The following is an 18,730-nucleotide window of genomic DNA, read 5'->3' as shown; positions in this document are numbered from 1 at the left end:
CCCGTTAACGGATATTGATTAGCTATCACAATTTACCAGGATATATAATATAATAATATTATTAAGAGGCCTCAACTGCGCTTGTAAAGCTATACGGGTAAAAAATTACAAAAATAATCTCACATAATATTAGTGTAAATAATTGAACGGAGTAACGTTGTACGTTGTACCAAGACCACTAGATACCTACCGATTTAGAGTTCTTGGTTGTACACAAGCACAAGCCAGATGTTTATATTGATATTCGCACGTTCACTAATATGGTGTCGCTACGGCATTATCAATCTAACAACAAAAATCCCTTGAGCATGCTTCATCTCGTCCTTTCTTCGTTTTTATTTTAAAAATCACTGGTAAAACGTCCAAGCTTATATATTCTTCTGTATGCGGTAGGATTCTTCCTGCTAATCGTTACGTCCATACTTCCAATCACGAAGCGCACATCTACGCGGGAGACGCGTCAACATCCAAGCGGCATGCTTTACACGAATCTTAGCCTCTCATAATCTTTATTGAACGCCTAATTTGCGCTGCCCTTTGTACATTTATTTTCTGATATTTTATAGCTTTCATAGCACATTTGCTGCTATAACATGATATCCTGTTTGCAATTGTCCAGTGTTAATCCAGTTTATGGTCTTTGCTCAAGTTGAAGCGTAATGAAATCAAGCGGCGACTCTGTCTTTGCGCCGTGTGCTAAACTGTCATCTGATTAACAACAAAACATGTTATGCTTTTTGCTATGTATATGACAGGAAACATTTCCCCCAATCATTAAATAATGTTTTATTCTCTCGAATTGCTTCTTTAGCGATCGTACACTGACCTTCTTCGAACAGCCGGTATTATCGGTAATAATGTATTTGTGTTTCTATTTGCTTGCTCGTGTACCGCTTTTATTGTTATTAATAGCGGTAACATGTAGTCGGCATTTAGTTCATTCTGCATTCTGCAAACATTTGTTTAGGCCTAACCAAGGTATGGTATTACTATAATTATCCTTTTATGCTAACTTCATAATTTTATTCTTGTATAACTCTTATACTTATACCACGTATAAGATAGTATAAGATACTTATACCCTTGCTTATATTTACACGAGATATTAGATTTATTATTGATTCTTCGCAATACCGGTGAATTTTATAAAATGTGAAAGGTACATATTAAGTTGACAGATTTCTGAATTAAAATAGATTTAACAGGTAGATGACTACAGATTTCTCAGTTCCCAGTAGTTATTCAGAAGGAAGCGGTCATAGGTGAGCATTTATGAGGATGTTGTTGCTCCAAAAGAAAACAATGCCAACGAGCTGAGCGTGCGCCATCGCCATTCACAAACAGTACGGTATATGTACCGGCATCAAGAATGCGTTGTATAATTATTGTAATCAGCCACCATACAGTACACTTTAACCAACACACTGTCGCAAATGGATTATTTTCTTTGCGTTTTACCCAACGACATTAATAAGCAAAACGTACCAGAGCAACAAAATTGCACACATTTTGGGGAATAGTCATGTTTGACAGCGTATTACAGAACATCTCTATAGGCAAAAGCTGAAAAGTTAATTAACCACTGACAAATATTGATAGTTGCAGGCGCCGCCTCCAAACGCTCGCGCTTTACACATGCGCGCAGACGCTATGGCCGATCAGCGCCCGCCCCACATTATCATTTTAATGGTATTTCTCAAAGATTTAATGTTACCCTGTCACAGTCAGCCAAATAATTCAATTCACATCCTAAATACTCTCGCTTGATCATCGGCCAATACAAATTAATGTCAAGTACATATTCGGTAGGCATTTTGTCATATTATAGTGGCATGCCACGACGGTTGTGTCTCGGTTGGTTTATTGAAGAACGCGACGGATCCAGCTTATCAATTACACGTTTGCCGTGAATTAGCCCAGCTATATCGGAATGTCACTCGGTGGCACACACAACGACCGCGCGGGTGACATTTAATGTGTTGCGGCTTTACAAGCTCCATTCCAGCTGCCCGGCTACTATCTATATTTCCTTAACGACTACTCCATAATTGTTTTGAAACGGCGATTTTGATTATTATATTTAAAATACTACCTGTAACTGAACGCCATTATTATGGCTGCCCCCAACTTTCTGTTTGCACCGGGATTTCCATTTTTATCGTTGTACGGCCTTCAGAACATGGGAGCAGAGCCGGGAAATCAGTGGATGATGCATCTACAAAACACGGCTAATTTGGCGACGCGGATCGCGGCACTTAGCCAGCGGAAGGAAATCACTAGTCCAATGTCCACTTTGTGTTCGCCTTTTGCTGGACTGCGTGATCCGGGATTGATCGCCCTGGCCAGCGGCGACCATCACCAACACTGCGCCTCATTGATCTCGTCGCATAACGCCGACAACATGGAGAATTTTGTTGGGGGCAAGAGTTGTAGTCGGATGGACACGGATTCACTAGCCGATGACGGTAAGAATCTTTAGCACATAATATATCGACCTTGTCGTACTAGGTAATTTTAATTAAAAATATCACGGCATTACCAACGACTTGCAAGCTGCATTACCCTAATTTTCGAATAAGCAAAGTTGGGCAACGTTACAAACAAAACCTCTTCGGATAAGCTTAATATCACATTACAACAACATACTTTCCGAAAGGTCACGACTAGGTTGCGATGCTCTACGGGTGGGTTTTGTAGCAGATGTGAGATCGTGCCGATGCGCATATTGCACACGCTCGCTTATAAGTAGTACAGTAAGGCGCTCGTAATAAGTAAAAAAGCATCAAACAACATAAGTTAATAAACTAAAAATAATGCAAATTTTAAACCAGTTGAATTATTACTCATATTATTGTTCTCTCCAGATGGACAAGATGCTGCTAAGCGCCGGCGGACAAGGACGAATTTCACCGGTTGGCAGCTGCAGGAACTGGAGCGTGCTTTTGAGGGTTCCCATTATCCAGATGTTTTTATGAGAGAAGCTTTAGCATTGCGGCTAGATTTGGCTGAAAGTCGGGTTCAGGTACAGAACAAGGAATTTTAATTATTAAGTTGGTTAAAGCATTTTTGAAACCGGCACATTGTGATTACATAAAAATCCATTCTATTGTCGTTTGTATTGATTTGTTGACTGGTTAATCGCCAACGTGGTTTCGACACTTGCAGCACAACTTGCCGCTCGCTTCCAGCAGCGGAAGGCTTTGATTAATTGCACCATACCGCCAATTAAATTAATTCTATGTTGTAGTGTGCGAGACCGTTGCAGGCGCAATTAGCGAGCACTGTAAATCACAGGTCATCACCACGACCGACCTAGTCGAATATTGTCACAAACGGCCGTAAACGATACACCTAGGGCTGCGCTAATTCTATTATCCTCAGCAAATATGAGTAGGTACTTACTGCCTCAACAAACTGCGGCCGATGATGATTGTCTTCGCCCGCCGAAAGGCAATATGTTTCCCTTACAGAGATTTGTCGGTTTCGTAACCGAGATTTGCAGCGTTGTCACTGTGTATGAAAGAAATCAAAAAACACCAATCCAGAAAGTTTCGCAGATGCGATTACGGCAGTTATACTTTAGCAAAACGAGGAGGCTGTGGTAAACTGCACATATTTATTTGTGGACTGCGAAGGATCTCAGTGTATGAATCCACAAACACCTAATTACATCGCATGTAGATGCAGTGTCATCTGTTGAAAAAGTTAAATTAACTTTGAAATGATCCTATTAAACCCGTACAATAGAATGGGTTTGGAGTGGAATTTGATTGATATTAATCGAAGCAATATATCCCTGGAAATCAAGAAGCTAATCATCTCGTATTTCCCATTTTATCCGTCCCACTGGAACAGGATACAAAGCACACCGTTTAACTACAGTTATACACATTACCCACACACACCACTGCCACGCGCAATATCCGATTAGCCTCCATCGATCCAACGAGCTGAAACGTTTTGTTACACTAATCCAAATAACACTTGAATTACTATTCATAGAGTTTGGATACAATACCAACACAGATCGAATTAGTCGGCAATCCGATATCGGAGTTTAAAGCCTGCACCGCATTACGCCATACAATTCGTTACATATACATACGTAACATGACCATTTGAATTGAAGGAAATTAGCAATTAACTTGCATTGAAACGATCGATTTCTCCTGGTCGTAATGTTGACCAAGGAGTAATTAATGGGAATAGATTCCATTCAGAATCCGAACTGTCCGATTATGCTAATCAGACTGTAATGTGTCCTTCAAGCCATATCGGTTGGCCGCTTCCGTAGGGAATACCGGCCCGTGTTGCGCGTATAAACATGTGGTGCAATATCAGCGGGCGATGTGTAGCAGTGGACAATAATGCGCTATGGCCGTTTCAGACGGGGCGTTGGCAAAAGGTCACTAGCTGCTGTGTGGCGTGTGGCACATTGTTCGTCAAGTGGCGCGAAGGATTTTATGCTCATTAATGATTAATTCCTATCTGCTTATAAAAATATAAAGGTCATGTTCTAACAGCTTCGCCAACACGGACACTTACGCCTTTAGCGTTGAGAACGCATGCTCTCAAATCAACTAATTTTGCTTGATCTTTCTTGCAGGTATGGTTTCAGAATCGGCGGGCAAAGTGGCGAAAAAAAGAGAATACGAGGAAAGGACCGGGCAGGTGAATGCAGCCGTAACATACTCCGACAGCTATAATTTATTATTAGTTTTCTTGTATTATAGGCCCGCACATAATGCACACCCACAGACGTGCAGTGGGGAACCGATTTCCCCCGAAGAGCGAGAGCGTCGTGAGCGGGAACGGTTGGAAAAGAAGCGGCACAAGCAGGCCCAAAGGGAGCTGAAACGTAACCGGCATAATGCGGCGGCTGCTCTTCGTGCCAGCAGTGTTCCCGCCGGCGGACGCCCCGTCCACAAAGCCCCCACATCCCTGTGCTCCGACAGTTCTCCCCCTTCTACCTCCCAGGAATTCGACCGCAACGGTACCAAGCCGAAGTCACACGCCTTTTACCCTTTACATAGAATCCGTTGCACCGCATTACGCTGAATTCGTTACAATTCTCACCTGCAGAGGAAACTCATACTCAGTCCTTCAAGCCATATCGGGCAATACCGGCGTGTTGCGTGTATAAACATGTGGTGCAATATCAGCGGGCGATGTGTAGCAGTGGACAATAATGCGCTATGGCCGTTTCAGACGGGGCGTTGGCAAAAGGTCACTAGCTGCTGTGTATTGTTCGTCAAGTGGCGCGAAGGATTTTATGCTCATTAATGATTAATTCCTATCTGCTTATAAAAATATAAAGGTCATGTTCTAACAGCTTCGCCAACGGACACTTACGCCTTTAGCGTTGAAGAACGCGTGCTCTCAAATCAACTAATTTTCGTCTTTCGCAGGTATGGTTTCAGAATCGGCGGGCAAAGTGGCGAAAAAAGAGAATACGAGGAAAGGACCGGGCAGGTGAATGCAGCCGTAACATACTCCGACAGCTATAATTTATTATTAGTTTCTTGTATTATAGGCCCGCATAATGCACACCCACAGACGTGCAGTGGGGAACCGATTCAGAGCGAGAGCGTCGTGAGCGAACGGTTGGAAAAGAAGCGGCACAAGCAGGCCCAAAGGGAGCTGAAACGTAACCGACATAATGCGGCGGCTGCTCTTCGTGCCAGCAGTGTTCCCGCCGGCGGACGCCCCGCCCACAAAGCCCCCATATCCCTGTGCTCCGACAGTTCTCCCCCTTCTACCTCCCCAGGAATCGACCCATTCGTACCGGAAAAAAAGTCAACGCCTTTTACAAAATTTAGTATAGACGCATTGTTGGGTGACAAGATAACTAGCTGCAGAGGAAATATCATCAGGGCGCCCTGCCGTGAGGACGATTTTATTGGAAAAGATGCGTTTACTAATTAGAACAAGAAAAGCAAAATACTGCGCTAAAAAAAGGATTTCAGACTAATCTTAAGTTTTGGAATCGTGCTACTTGTATGAAAGCACTGTATTAGCTGTGGTAATTAGTTTCTTTTACGCTGCGCATGTGTAAATAATAACCCATGACCTTTTTTTCTGTAACGCTCTCTCAAAGTGCAGCAGTTCGTTTTTAAGGTGCGGTACCTCATACTATCAGTTTCTGAAATATACCGTGCGGGAATTCAAGACGTTCGTGATCACATTAGAACCAGGAACGCAAGCTCTACGGATCTAAATTTTCGAATCACGGCAGAAAAGAGTGCTGGTTTTGTATGGCTAGCAAATCATATCATCTCAGACAAAACATAAAATAATATTTTTCTTCAGGAAAATAGCCAGCACAAAAGTAGTTGTGCATTTGCTCGGCTATGTACTTCTTATCACACTATGGCAGTGTTGGCCCAGTCACTCCCGAGGTGGAAAAAGAACATAGCCTAAATAAATAACAGATGCTACTTTCTTGCAAATGCAAATAGAATTTTTGTGTCGGTTTCGTCACCGTTAGTTTCTTTCAAGTGCAGGACTTCGACATTTTATAGCGCCTGTTACCAAAATTAGGCGGTAGAAGTATCTGAATACCGGCCCGGCTGTAGGTGCATTTTTATTAGATTTAGTGATTAAGCATCAAATTACAAGTACAGTATAAGGATCTGAACCATGAATAGTTCACGGTATAACAATACTGTATGTACTTTATTAATGTACAGCCCTGCTCAGCCAAGTTGGGGCAGTTTTGTTAAATAATTATAAAATAATTGTATACATTGTTTCGTTTTTGAATTTGCAGTTATCTAGTGTAACTTTTTACGGCAAATCTAGGAGTTTTAAAACCGGTACCCCTTGGTGTGCCAGTAGGGAGCCGAGCACTGGTTAAGGGGATGGTGTGGTGGTCATTTTTAGGATGCTTATAACGGCCCCTCTGAAGAATACACCAACAGATATTTTTACGTGAGCTTTTCTGGAAAGTCGTAAGCGAACCGAAGCCTGTCCGTTATGGGTTCGCAAAAAAATCTAGCGCGATCAGTGCTCGGGCTGGCCGTGAAACAATGTGCACTTCCCATAGGATTGTATGCTAAGACCTACCTGCCAAAGAATGCGGTTGCCTAGCGCACAGACCAAAGTAACTTCAATTTGATATTTGCCATGAATAAAGCATGGACCACCTGAAACGATTTTGAGGTTTGAACAGACATAAACTGTCCAGGCGGAGAAATGCAGTGGCCGGATGAACAGAATAAAAAATCAGCAAAGCGGCTGCAAAAAATACGTATGCTTTCTCTTACAGTGTCTCGAAATGGAGTGTTTCAGGCATATTGTACAAGTGAAAGACTTTTTATTGACGCTCAAGGCTTCGAAATACGATTTCGTCGAAAATAATTACCCGTCGCATCCCGTGGCTGCACCGGAAGCGTGCGAGGGAGGTCACTCCCCGATTCAAAGGTGCTTGCAGTCACTCTGCAAAGGTCACCCAGGCTTAGCCGAAATCGGCTGATGTATGGTATCGTTCGCAAGAGCATTGAACGACCAACACCTCAGAGGTAGTGCTTTTGAACAATGACGTCATCAAATTTTAAGCAAATTTCAAACAGGACTACTGCTACCACGCTGAGTGGGTCAAGCCGCTTTTTCCTCTGGTCTACCCTAATTTTGACCTCACGGTTATTCGGAAAGCGGTCTCAGCGTAGAATCTCCAAGTGATAAAGATGTCGGACACACACGGCAACTAAGAAAAAATTAAATGAGGAAGTATTCTGTGACGGCTGACCTGTGCTAATTTTTTGAAAAAACTGCCCCAACTTGGCTGAGCAGGGCTGTATATGTCTTCGAATTTTTTATCGTTAGAAACGTCATAGAAATCGCATGTTCCGGTGTTGCGTTTTAGGTTCTGTAACAATTTATATACGGGTTGTGTAAGCAATTTACGGGTTAAATACACATGTAAGTGTATCGGTATTTAATTGTTACTGATATGATTGTTTTCCTGTGGATAATAAAATTATCAGCTCAGAAATGCAACCTTGACAATTCGATCAAGCGGTAACCGCGCACGTTACACAAAACTCATTATTATCAAGCGCTCTATGCATGGCTCCTCTGCCTTGGTTGCAACAGTTATTGATAATGTTGTTCCTTAAATAACTCTTTTAAGAATAGGAAAACGTTGGTCTTTAACTTTTTTCCCTTTAGTATTGTATAACCATTGCAAACATTTCGCTATGATTATCATAGAAGAAGGTCAGCTGGAGCAGTTCGTAAAAGAACTTGATGCGCTGAAACCGCAGTCGTTTCCGGTAAGAATATGCCCTTTCAAAAATTCTGGTTGTATGTGGTATGTACTGTAACTTTACATACATAGTAGTTTCGGTACAGTACCAGAAAGTTTATTTCAGATTTTCAAGCTTGCCGAAAACCATTTACTAAAAAATTCGTTTGCCTGGCCCGGAATTCAGTTTGTTGTTGGTAAGACCACATAGTTCTGGTTAGCTGAAAATTAAATGTAGAGATACAAGTACTGGAGTCGAACGCCCCATTATGCCGTACTCGTATGCTTTTATTGCAATTTTGATCTACTGACTTTTATAGGAAACAATATTTTTTACTTTCAATGCGAACGTTGTAAACCGCCAAAAACGGAATCAGACATTCCAATAAATCACATTGTACGGATATGTGGTCATAGGACTCAATCCATATACTGTATAACTGTATTACATCGTTACCTATATCCATGCAGTGTATTGAGAATATTTCGGTAATTCATTTACCAATCAGTACAGTTAGATCTGGAGTATATAAGAATTGTCAAATCCATCAATCAGCGGCGTTTTTCATTTGGAGTACGGCTTAATCAGACTGATTTTCTTAGATCGATTTCCAAATTTCACGGCATGTATAGTAGGCCCGAAACCTGACACAGAGGTAAGTAAAATTTGTGGGTTACTCAAATTAATTATTTTAAAATTTGTATTTATTGTGCTTGCATATTTCACATAATGATAAAACCATGTTCGTCGTTATAATCTTTTGCAAAACGTAATTACGTCACCCAAGCAGCGGTATAGTTCTACCAAAGTGTAGCTGTAATTCCTATTAAAATACCAGTATGTACAGCACCAATACCAGTATGTACAGCACTACCACAAAATAGAAATGGATGCACATTTTACTTTTAACTGCTAATGCTGTGCTAGTTGCTTACAAACTACATCGGAGCATATTTAGCAGTTTATCAAACTAGTATGAAGATAGTCAACCATGGGGTTGTTGTATTTCAGGATTACGTGCCGCGGTGGGAACATTATGTCTACAATGCTTTAGCTACGAACCTGGATAATTTCAAACAACTGATAGAAGAACCAGGATTTATTAACTGGGATCGCGCTTGCTATTTTGAGGGTTTGTTGTATATAATGCTCTTTACAAGATAAATTAATTTTCCAATTAATTATCACAATAACTATTGGTGCACATAAATATTGATAAATACCTCTTTTAGAATCTCTTGATCGAACTTGACAGGAGATGTATATAAATATAATGTTACGTAATACCAAGTTCTGATAAGAACTCTAATGTAAACTGACTTCGGTACTTCGTAATTAAATTGATGGAATACCGTATTAATGCTACATACGGTTCTACAAGTACAATACTCGTACCTAATTTTATGATCATCATATAGATGATATAGATATAATAGTATCAACTATCAGTTATTATACTGGGCTACTGAGCAGTCCAACTTGATAAAGACCAAACAATGATATCCAGAACAGCCCGTACAACCTAAACGACAACAATGCAAATGATCTGTAAAACCTGGTCGCGGTAGAGCTACAAAATCACCGGATACGAATAATTGTATTAGGTAATCACTGCATACGAATTACGAATATGTTTACAGGTTCTATGTAGCCGTATGCGTTGTTTATACCGGCGATATGTGTTTATATATGTTTATATTGGCGTTCATATAATAAATATTTTCAGAGATACCGGCAAATCTTCTTGAAATATTAGAAGAAGTTTTCGACAGACATGGCGAAACCATTGGACCGAAACAGCGGGCGGATCTGACCACCACAGGATGGACTGCCAAACCGGCTGACGTAGTCGCAGCGTATGTTTCACGAGTAATACGTTACTACAGCAATGCATATTTGAATAGAATATCTATATGAACTGCGCGCATAACGCATCGTTACAATAATATGTACTGTACTCGTGTTTTGCTGCGATCAAGAAGTTGTAAACACATATAATATGTTGTCCAGTTACGTATTTTCATGATTTCCAGGTTGAAGAGAATGCCACCAGGATTCACAGTTCGGCCGCTAGCTCGCGAAGAGATGAAAGTGGTACATGATTTGTGGGATTATGGTGGTCGCTCACCGGAAACCCTGAAATACTTGTATTACCTGTATGATCACCACTTCCCATCCACCGGTATATATACGGATGATAACAAACTGATTGGCTTCAACATTACCGGCGATGATATGTCGCTGGGCGCTGGCTACATGCTACCGGAATATCGCGGACGCGGACTGCATAATCTTGTCGGGGCCGGTATCTGTCGACAGATGATGGATATTGGACAGGAAACGGTATTTGCCTTTGTCTACGAGGGCAACACAGCATCCCAGAAGTCCGCCACAAAGGGGGGCGCCATGAAAGACGATACCTGGAAACTGGTGTACGTGCTGTACAAACCGAAGGTGGTGGCCGCCGACGATGGAATGATTAAATGGTTCAATGATTATCTGCGTTTTACAGGACAGGAATTATTAAAAGTTTAACCAGATCTAATGGTAAATATCATGATGTGAAGAAAACAGAGCTTTTGTCTAGCTGTACTGTGTACAGTACGCATAGGCTATGCGTACATATTGTACATACAATAGCTATGCGGCATAGGTCTATAGTGGTTAATTAAACTCACATACGTAACACATTTCGCTGACTACAGTTACAGTACTTAAGCTTAAAGTACCCTATCGGTCGTTCGGAACTGATTTTTCGTCCGATTTAAAAGACCGTATACGCACGCATATTATGAAAGATCGAAATTTATCAGTCTTCATTCATGATGAATGATTTCGAAACGAAACACAGTATAATTATGTACAGATATTTCAAAAGATGTACAGATATTTCAAAATTATATGTACAGTGATAAGATGTACAGATATTTCAAAATTAGAAACTATTCACACAAAGGAGAAGATGTACCATCAACTGCACACTTTCTAATGACCAGTTCAAATTTTGCACAGCGGTCACTAACGACATCAAGCGCGTTTTTTCACAGCTCAATCTGAGATAAACGGACCAGTATCAACGAAAAGGCAGTCCAACACTATATCACAACCCCAAAGTTCAGGCATCCAGTTTTACTTTTCCTAGAAACCATAACTTCATTCTTCGCAAGTCCATAGCGCCTTCCAGAGGAAATTACTGTAACTTACCTATCTGCATAATTTTTTCCATTTCCACGGCTTTAATACGAGCACGTGTCACAATCTATAAGATGATTAAAATGTAGGCTCGATATAACGGAACGCTCCCGTACTCCAACAAAATAATTTCAAGCATGCATACAAGGCACGATTAGAACGAGAGGTCAAAATATAAAAACGACAACCTCGTACCTCATCAGGAATGCCAGCTAAACGGGCCGCATTAAAACCATAACTCTTGGGACAGTCCCCGGCCATAAACTTGTACAGCAGCGTTACAGTCTCCTTTTGTAGGATTGTTTTCGTCTTCGTTTTCAACTAAACAGGCCTGAAACCACAAACGTACACATGCAAAAATATTTTCTGATTTTGGGGAAAGAACTAGTTTCTGGAAAACACATCCTACCATATGGCCGAGTTTAACATCCGGACAGCTTCCGAAACGGTCCACCAAAGAGTGATCTATAAATAAGTAGTTTTATGTTAGGTGGATCATTTTACTTACTGGATTCGTGAAAAGAAGCCACGTACAATGTGTGGAAAACAAAGTTCGGCATTTCACACGAGTAGCCAGGGCCTTGAGAACGGCTGCCGCAATGGCGGTGCCATCGAATGTGGCTGTACCTCGGCCTAACTCATCAATCAGCACCAAGGAGTTGGTCGTGGCATGCTGAAGGATGCTGCTAGTTTCGCTCAGTTCCACAAAAAATGTACTTTCACCTAAGAGAAGAAAAGTTAGAAAACAAAACACTTAACTGAGCTGACCAAATGCTCAGAACACAGACAAACCGGCAAGGAGGTTGTCAGAAGCTCCGATCCGAGTGAAAATACGATCCACTGGTGTCAGTTCACAGAAAGTTGCCGGTACTCTCGAACCCTGCGCGAAAACAAAAAAGGGGTAAGCAGTAATTTCCACATACCAAGCTATCCACTTTTTGCGCTGCCTATTATACTAGGCCGGATGGAAACTTATGTATGTTATGTGATGAACATTTTACTAATTGTCGTTCACTTCTGTTTCCACAAACACAAATAAAAGGTTCAGCTCATGTTTAGTCCCCAACTTACGAGCTGCGCCAAAACAGCAATAATTCCAACTTGTCTCATCAAAGTGCTTTTCCCGCCCATGTTCGGTCCAGTTACCAGAACTACAGTCCCCGTCCTTGATGGCTGATCTGGCTGCACATAATTAAAAATGTTCTTTTATTACCCATTTAAGGCTTTTTTCTAAATTTCATCTAAACGTGTAGTCGTGATTACCTCGCCAGTACCAATGTAGGTATCATTAGGAATAAATTCCCCTTTGGAAAATGTTGTCATTACCAATGGATGCCGACCGTCACGAACAGCGATGAACGACTGCTGCTCCGCTACAGCTTCTCTGAACTTTGGCATGCAGCTGTTTGGCAAAAGATTACTGGAGTATTCCTCAAGGCTGAATAAGATATCCAGTTTTCCCGTGCATTTAACTGCACACATCCAGTCCGCGTAACTAAAAAGAGTGAAAATTAGAACCTGGTGGATGCAATACGTTGCAAAACAAATGGGACAGAAGCAACTGTCTTACTGCAGGTCAAACTTTTCGAATACCCTCCGCGTGCAATCCTTTTCCGGCCTCTTCCCTACGCTCCTCCGCAGACACCAGTGAGGGAAGTAGTTCTTTTATTTCGTCTGTCCAATATCTAATAAAGCCTTTCTTCCCAGATTTCCGTTCAAAATTACCAGGGACTTTAACATCTTCCGGTACTTCCAACTGGAAACGATTTCGAGCCTGATGGAAGTAGGCAGTCTGCAAGCAGCAAATGCAATTCAAGCGTCAAAATCAAAAACTTGTGCTCATAAAAATAAGAATATTAATCATTCTTACTCTGCATTTCAATTTCTTGCTAACGTCCATGCGATGTATTTCTAGTTGATCGGCTATTGCTAGCTCTTCTTTTAAAGCGTCGTCAAACTGTGTATCCACTCCAGGTAACGGCACGATCTTACCCGCTTTCGCTGCCTCCGTTTTGTCAAACGCTTTCTAAAAAAGTTACTGCTTTTCAGCTTCTGTCAAATAAAGCAAAACTTAATGAACACAGGGACACGAAGATTTCTTACATCGAAATGCCGTAATACTTTGGTTAAATCTGGAATTTGACCTTCGGGAAAAATGCTATCAGTGCAACACCCAATCACCTGGCGAAGAACCAAAGAGCTGCAAAAAGGAAAGCAATGGTGATAATACTCGAACCAAGCTTCAGAATATATCGTGCATAACTCCATACCGTGCATTTGTAAAACATTTACTGAGCTGTCTGCTGATATTCATAACTGAATCAAATCCTTTAATGGCGGCGATCAGATCCTTTTATTTTATTAATTCCATAATGAGTGTCATCAAACATCACTGCACGTGTTTCGGGATGCTCTTTATGACGCTTCAAAGATCCAACAATGTGGATTCTGAGAAAATACGATCACATTTGCGATTGAAAGAGCATAAAAAAACTGAGAACCATGAAAATTTATTAAGAAAAAACAAGCGTACTTGCTCAGCAACCGTTCCAAGTCCGGCAACTCCTGTAACATTTTTTTGACACTGGCGTAAATGTTGTTATGATCCTGCCTGAATGTCGCAATTTCTTCCATAGCCTTTTGCCGATCTTCAATTTCTTCAACACGAAACAAAGGCGCAACCAGCCATTCTTTCAACAGGCGCCTTCCTAATAAGCAAACAGTCCTGTGATCAATGCAAATAATGTAATGCATGAAAACTAAAGAACGTCATGATTATCATACCAAATCTGGTTTTACATTTGTCAATCTTCCTCAACAGACAAGAAGATGGATCACTTCTGGGGCCAGGAACAATATCCAAATTAATTAGCGTCATTCCATCCAGTATCTAAACCAATGTTTAACCGTCATTAAGCTGATTAATAATTAATTCATTTCCTGGGACTATACCATCTGCTTTTGTTTATTTTTCTTCACAACATTGGCACTGCTACCATCAGCCGGCGCGTATAACTCGAAGTTCTTCAAGGAAATGATATCGTAATCGATTTTGCATCTGTGAAGATACCTGTAAACCAAACAGCTACAACATTTCCTCGAAGTATAAGAAAACGGCTTTGGCTTACCAAGCACAGCTTCCAAGTGATCGAATGGCTAAATCGTATGAAGCTTTCGGTGTAGGCAAGCTACTACCTTCCAAGTCCAACATGCTACGTATAACTTCCGGCCATGAGGGATTCATCACAGGACCAAAATATTCTCGTTCCAACAAGAATTTCACGGCCTCTTTAACCGAAAGAAACTCTTTATTCGGAGCCAAATATTCTCGACACACTGTCTCTGTGTTGGTACGTAGTAACTCCATCAAAGCAGGTGAAACATTGTTTCGTTCCAAGATAATCTGGAAATAAACATCACTTTTAGCTCAGAGTCTTTCATCTGAAACAACAATCAGATATACTTCAGTCGGAGAGTGGATGGCAAGAAGAGTTCGCAAACGCGAATGATAGCGGTCGTCCTGAAACTGTCCAACCTGTAACATCGAACCCTGATACCCTCTAAATGCTTCATACTTCAAATAATTCTTCATGCCCAAACAATAATGAATGCAATCTGAACGATAAATTTTGCTGGAAGAAAAGAGTGTCCGTACCCAAAAATTCCCCGGGCCAGGATACACAACGCATATGCCGTACTCGTGCTCTTGTGAGCCGCTGCTGTCTGCACGGACCTACAATGAATTTTCCGTTTAACAATTTGAGTATTAACAAAAGCTACAGTATACGGAACATACGTGGTACAATACTGAACAGCAATGCGGAACGAACCTTTTCCGCTATCACGAGCAGGCACGAAGCATTCGTTCCCTGCTTTTCGCTTTCGCAGTCCAAAGTGTTAACGCTTTGGGTGCCGGGTGTCAGGATCCGAACAACTTCTCGTGGCATTTGCTTGTCTACAATGCCGAACGATGCTCATATAAGAGACAACTACAATCCAGGTGGGCAATTCCAAAGAACGATGTACTTTTCGTTTCCTTCAGCTGTTGTGCAGTCATCATCTGCTCCACTCTAACTACCTTATACCCTTTCGACACAGCCAAATTTAAGTACCGAGGCATTGATCTTTCCGGAAATCCACAATGTGCATGATCACCCTAGCAATAACAACAATAAGTGATATTCTGAGGCGAGTCCCAAAATACGTAATCAAGGGGCAACTAGGCAAAAATCAATGCCGATTGATTCACCCGCATATAAGTGAGTTGCAGCTCGTTCACACCCACATCAGCGTCCATGTGCCACATTTCATAGAATTTTCCCATCTAAAAACAGAAATCTCAACATAAATTACAAAGAATGCGGAAAACTTGCAGCTCACTTTAAAAAATAATACGCAGTCAAAGTTGTCCGACTTGATTTCCCACCAATGTCGTAGACCCTGCAATTCAGAATAACGCAAGACCAATGCACCAAAAAACGAAACTGTACAGGGACAATCCGGAATACCGGCGTGCAGTCTTTGGCGAGAAAATTTGGAGGAATGGACAGTGTTCGTGGAACGATTCCGTTTTCCAACAGATCTCTGTGTAATTTTCCCTCTTTATCCCTAAAGTATGTGTAACAGCAACACCTGACTGAAAATTTATATGTAAGCCATGTGACTAGGCTTTCATTACTTTGCGACATTTGGCTGCAACCATGACAGTGATTCATGAGTGTGCTTCGTAACTATTTCTCCTTCTCCGTCGTCCTGAACATCGTCCCCGTTGTCTAAGAAGAAAAAGAAAAACTACAGAAGTACGTCACCAGAACTACCGTAACTATTCTGATTAGCATATTAAGACCACCAATAAACATATCGCACTCAAAAACAACACATTACGCACCAGAGCTGGTCCGATATGAATTTTTCGCCTCCGCTACGATACCGATCCGATAACTAAACTGTCCGATACGATTCCGATACCGCTACGATTTTGCTCAAAATTTCCGACACGATAAACCGATTAAAAAACGAAAATTTTTACGTGAAAATTCGCACTGGCCGACATTCACCGGTGCGTTCCTCGGAACTGAATTTACAATTTTGAAAAATAAGCTGTTGACTTTTTGCTGAAAAGGCGTTTTAGTAAATTCGTGACGTCTTTTAGGGAGGCGCCGGCATAGAAATTCACCTTCGGACTCACTTTTTTTCTTCAAAAGTCCGTTGGAAAAATCAAAATTTACCGCTTTTTCCGATGAAAACATCGGAATTATCGTACAAAGCGGAGGCCTCCGATGACTTATCGGACCAGCTCTGTTACGCACTATAACAATTCACTATTTACAGTACTTGAACTATAAGAATGTACCTGGGCACGCTCGTACTGAATACACGCTCTGTACCTTCTGAATTGGCAGTCTCATCAATATCCATCGCGGAATCATTCTTCTGTTTCTTGGTTTTCCCATTTGCCGCTTTAGCAGAAATGGCTGTGGTTTGTTTTGACCGAGAAACTACTTTGCCACGGGAAGATTGTACCGCCTGTCTCTTCACATCTTTTTTGGAATCATTTTTCTTTCGCTTCTTAGGTGTCTAAAAGCAATCGTAAGGCTTACTTCCCATCAAAATATATATCAACCTTTACTGAGTTCCGTTTGCTGTTATACAGCAAAAAACCCCTATTACAAATTAGGGGAAAAGTCATGCATAAGCATAAATATTTATTGCAGCTAGAAGTATAGATTTCAGTTAATGCTTAAATGGTAGTTTCTGATAGACTGATACTAATACCTTAAAAGCGTTTGCTTCACCCAAAGCGTCTTCATTCTCTGACTCTGTCACTGCCTGCTCTTCGGGTTCTCCTTCGGAAGCGCTGCTTTCGGACTGCAGATCAAAATCATCTGCGGAAAAATCAGGATCCTTTTCGACAGCATTCTCCACTTCTAAAAACACCGAAAAGCACACAAAATCAACGGAAAACATGCGTTGTGGCACACAACGAAAAATTTCTAATCCCGAAATTTCCAATCTCCAGGTATTATCAGACACGAGCGACGTATACGTTGGCTGAAGTACGTGAAGTCCGTCGGTTGCTGAATATCAGCATATTTTTATAATACCTACAAACGTACCAGACTCGCTGTCGTCGATTACTGGTCTAGCAGTCTTGGTCCTGGCGCGCCGAGATGTTGTTGGTTCGCCATCCGAATCATCTTCTACATCTCTGTCCTCTATAAAACAAAGAATCGGTTCATTTTATTTAAATCGTTTCGAAAGAAAATTAAATAACCACAACGATCCAAATATTCAAAAGAATGTTGCGGAAACTCTTCACAAAGGCACAATCCAAACAGTGACGGCAGAATACTGAGCGGCTACAAACATGGATAGCATTCCAAAAACATTTTATCCATGAAAACTGAGGTTTTGCTTTTCTTCGATTACAAGCAATACTATACTAAATGCCGTTTAAGTAATGTTGCGCCGGCTGACAACTTAACCAGCCAGAATATCAAGACTACAAACTGCGCTTGCTTCACCGATGAGATACATTATACATAGACAAAGAGCGCGATACACAGATAGCGAGCCCATTTACCTTTCGCATCAACGTTTGCAGTGAACGAACGATTGGTCGAAGGAAGCTGCAGTGGAGAACGAGGAACTGGTGCTGTGCGGTGTGCAGGAGATTCCGTTGAGACCGTGGCGGCACTTTTTGTGAGCGAAACTTGGACATCGCTCTTCTTTCTGCTTGTCGTTTCCGGCGTCTTAGTGAAAAATGATGTTAATTTCGACTGCGTTTTACTTCCGCTGGAAGGCGTAGAAGGTGTAGGTTGCGCTCGTGGCATTGATAAGCCGTTCCACTGTTCCAGTACAGAAAAGAAAACAGCTGATCAAAAGATGCGAAACTCTGGATCACTGACACTTCGAGCTATGGAATCTGCAAACATTTGCCTCGTTTAACATTACTACAAAACTCATATTAATATGCTTAAAGGATTTCGTTCAACCTCAGGTTGTCCGATATAATATCACGAAAATTCATCGGTGTTTAGGGAAGGTCCCTAATAAGCATTCAAAAAAAACTACTTACTTTACACAGCTCTACACTTTACACCGTGAATGTCAGAGAAGTGTTGCGAATGTTAGGGCGCGAAAAAATTGGTTTATCCGACTTGAATTCATTAGATACCTGTACGGTCAAACTCCTGTCGAGAAAAAGCTTTACGGGGAATTCACGTATGGGAAGTTGGATTAAGGAGCACACTGACCATTGTACATGACTACCACCCAACGAACGCGCACTA

The 18,730-nt window shown here is 41.4% G+C and overlaps 3 protein-coding genes across 3 annotated transcripts; 2 read left to right on the top strand and 1 right to left on the bottom strand.

Annotated features, from left to right (window-relative positions):
- The first annotated feature begins 1,733 nt into the window (after positions 1–1,733).
- On the top strand, positions 1,734–5,476 carry LOC129580885 (homeobox protein unc-4 homolog). Its single transcript, XM_055471632.1, has 5 exons — positions 1,734–2,465; positions 2,865–3,022; positions 4,607–4,671; positions 4,734–4,993; positions 5,409–5,476. Exons 1-5 carry the CDS (start codon positions 2,114–2,116, stop codon positions 5,474–5,476), a joined length of 903 nt encoding a protein of 300 aa, XP_055327607.1. The 5' UTR covers positions 1,734–2,113.
- Positions 5,477–8,041: 2,565 nt separating this feature from the next.
- Positions 8,042–10,947, top strand: LOC129581171 (glycine N-acyltransferase-like protein 3). Its single transcript, XM_055472096.1, has 6 exons — positions 8,042–8,273; positions 8,373–8,442; positions 8,849–8,901; positions 9,258–9,378; positions 9,973–10,102; positions 10,280–10,947. Exons 1-6 carry the CDS (start codon positions 8,199–8,201, stop codon positions 10,779–10,781), a joined length of 951 nt encoding a protein of 316 aa, XP_055328071.1. The 5' UTR covers positions 8,042–8,198; the 3' UTR covers positions 10,782–10,947.
- A 106-nt stretch (positions 10,948–11,053) lies between these two features.
- On the bottom strand, positions 11,054–18,658 carry LOC129581503 (DNA mismatch repair protein Msh6-like). The gene is given in 32 exon segments (XM_055472631.1): positions 11,054–11,384; positions 11,451–11,505; positions 11,634–11,729; positions 11,731–11,769; positions 11,848–11,903; positions 11,973–12,161; positions 12,231–12,318; positions 12,510–12,620; positions 12,702–12,933; positions 13,009–13,052; positions 13,054–13,230; positions 13,309–13,464; positions 13,542–13,638; positions 13,709–13,791; positions 13,793–13,886; positions 13,972–14,146; positions 14,223–14,328; positions 14,391–14,508; positions 14,567–14,841; positions 14,902–14,973; positions 15,094–15,171; positions 15,269–15,393; positions 15,465–15,594; positions 15,688–15,762; positions 15,819–15,878; positions 15,947–16,046; positions 16,117–16,210; positions 16,826–17,015; positions 17,214–17,365; positions 17,555–17,653; positions 18,022–18,363; positions 18,616–18,658. Coding segments are annotated over 31 exon segments (3,639 nt in total). The 5' UTR covers positions 18,272–18,363; positions 18,616–18,658; the 3' UTR covers positions 11,054–11,361.
- Between the last annotated feature and the right edge of the window lie 72 nt (positions 18,659–18,730).

This window comes from Paramacrobiotus metropolitanus, unplaced genomic scaffold, assembly GCF_019649055.1.
Source record: "Paramacrobiotus metropolitanus isolate TYO unplaced genomic scaffold, Prichtersi_v1.0 Parri_scaffold0000005, whole genome shotgun sequence".
Classification (NCBI taxonomy): domain Eukaryota; kingdom Metazoa; phylum Tardigrada; class Eutardigrada; order Parachela; family Macrobiotidae; genus Paramacrobiotus; species Paramacrobiotus metropolitanus.
This window is presented reverse-complemented; position numbering and strand designations above follow the sequence as displayed.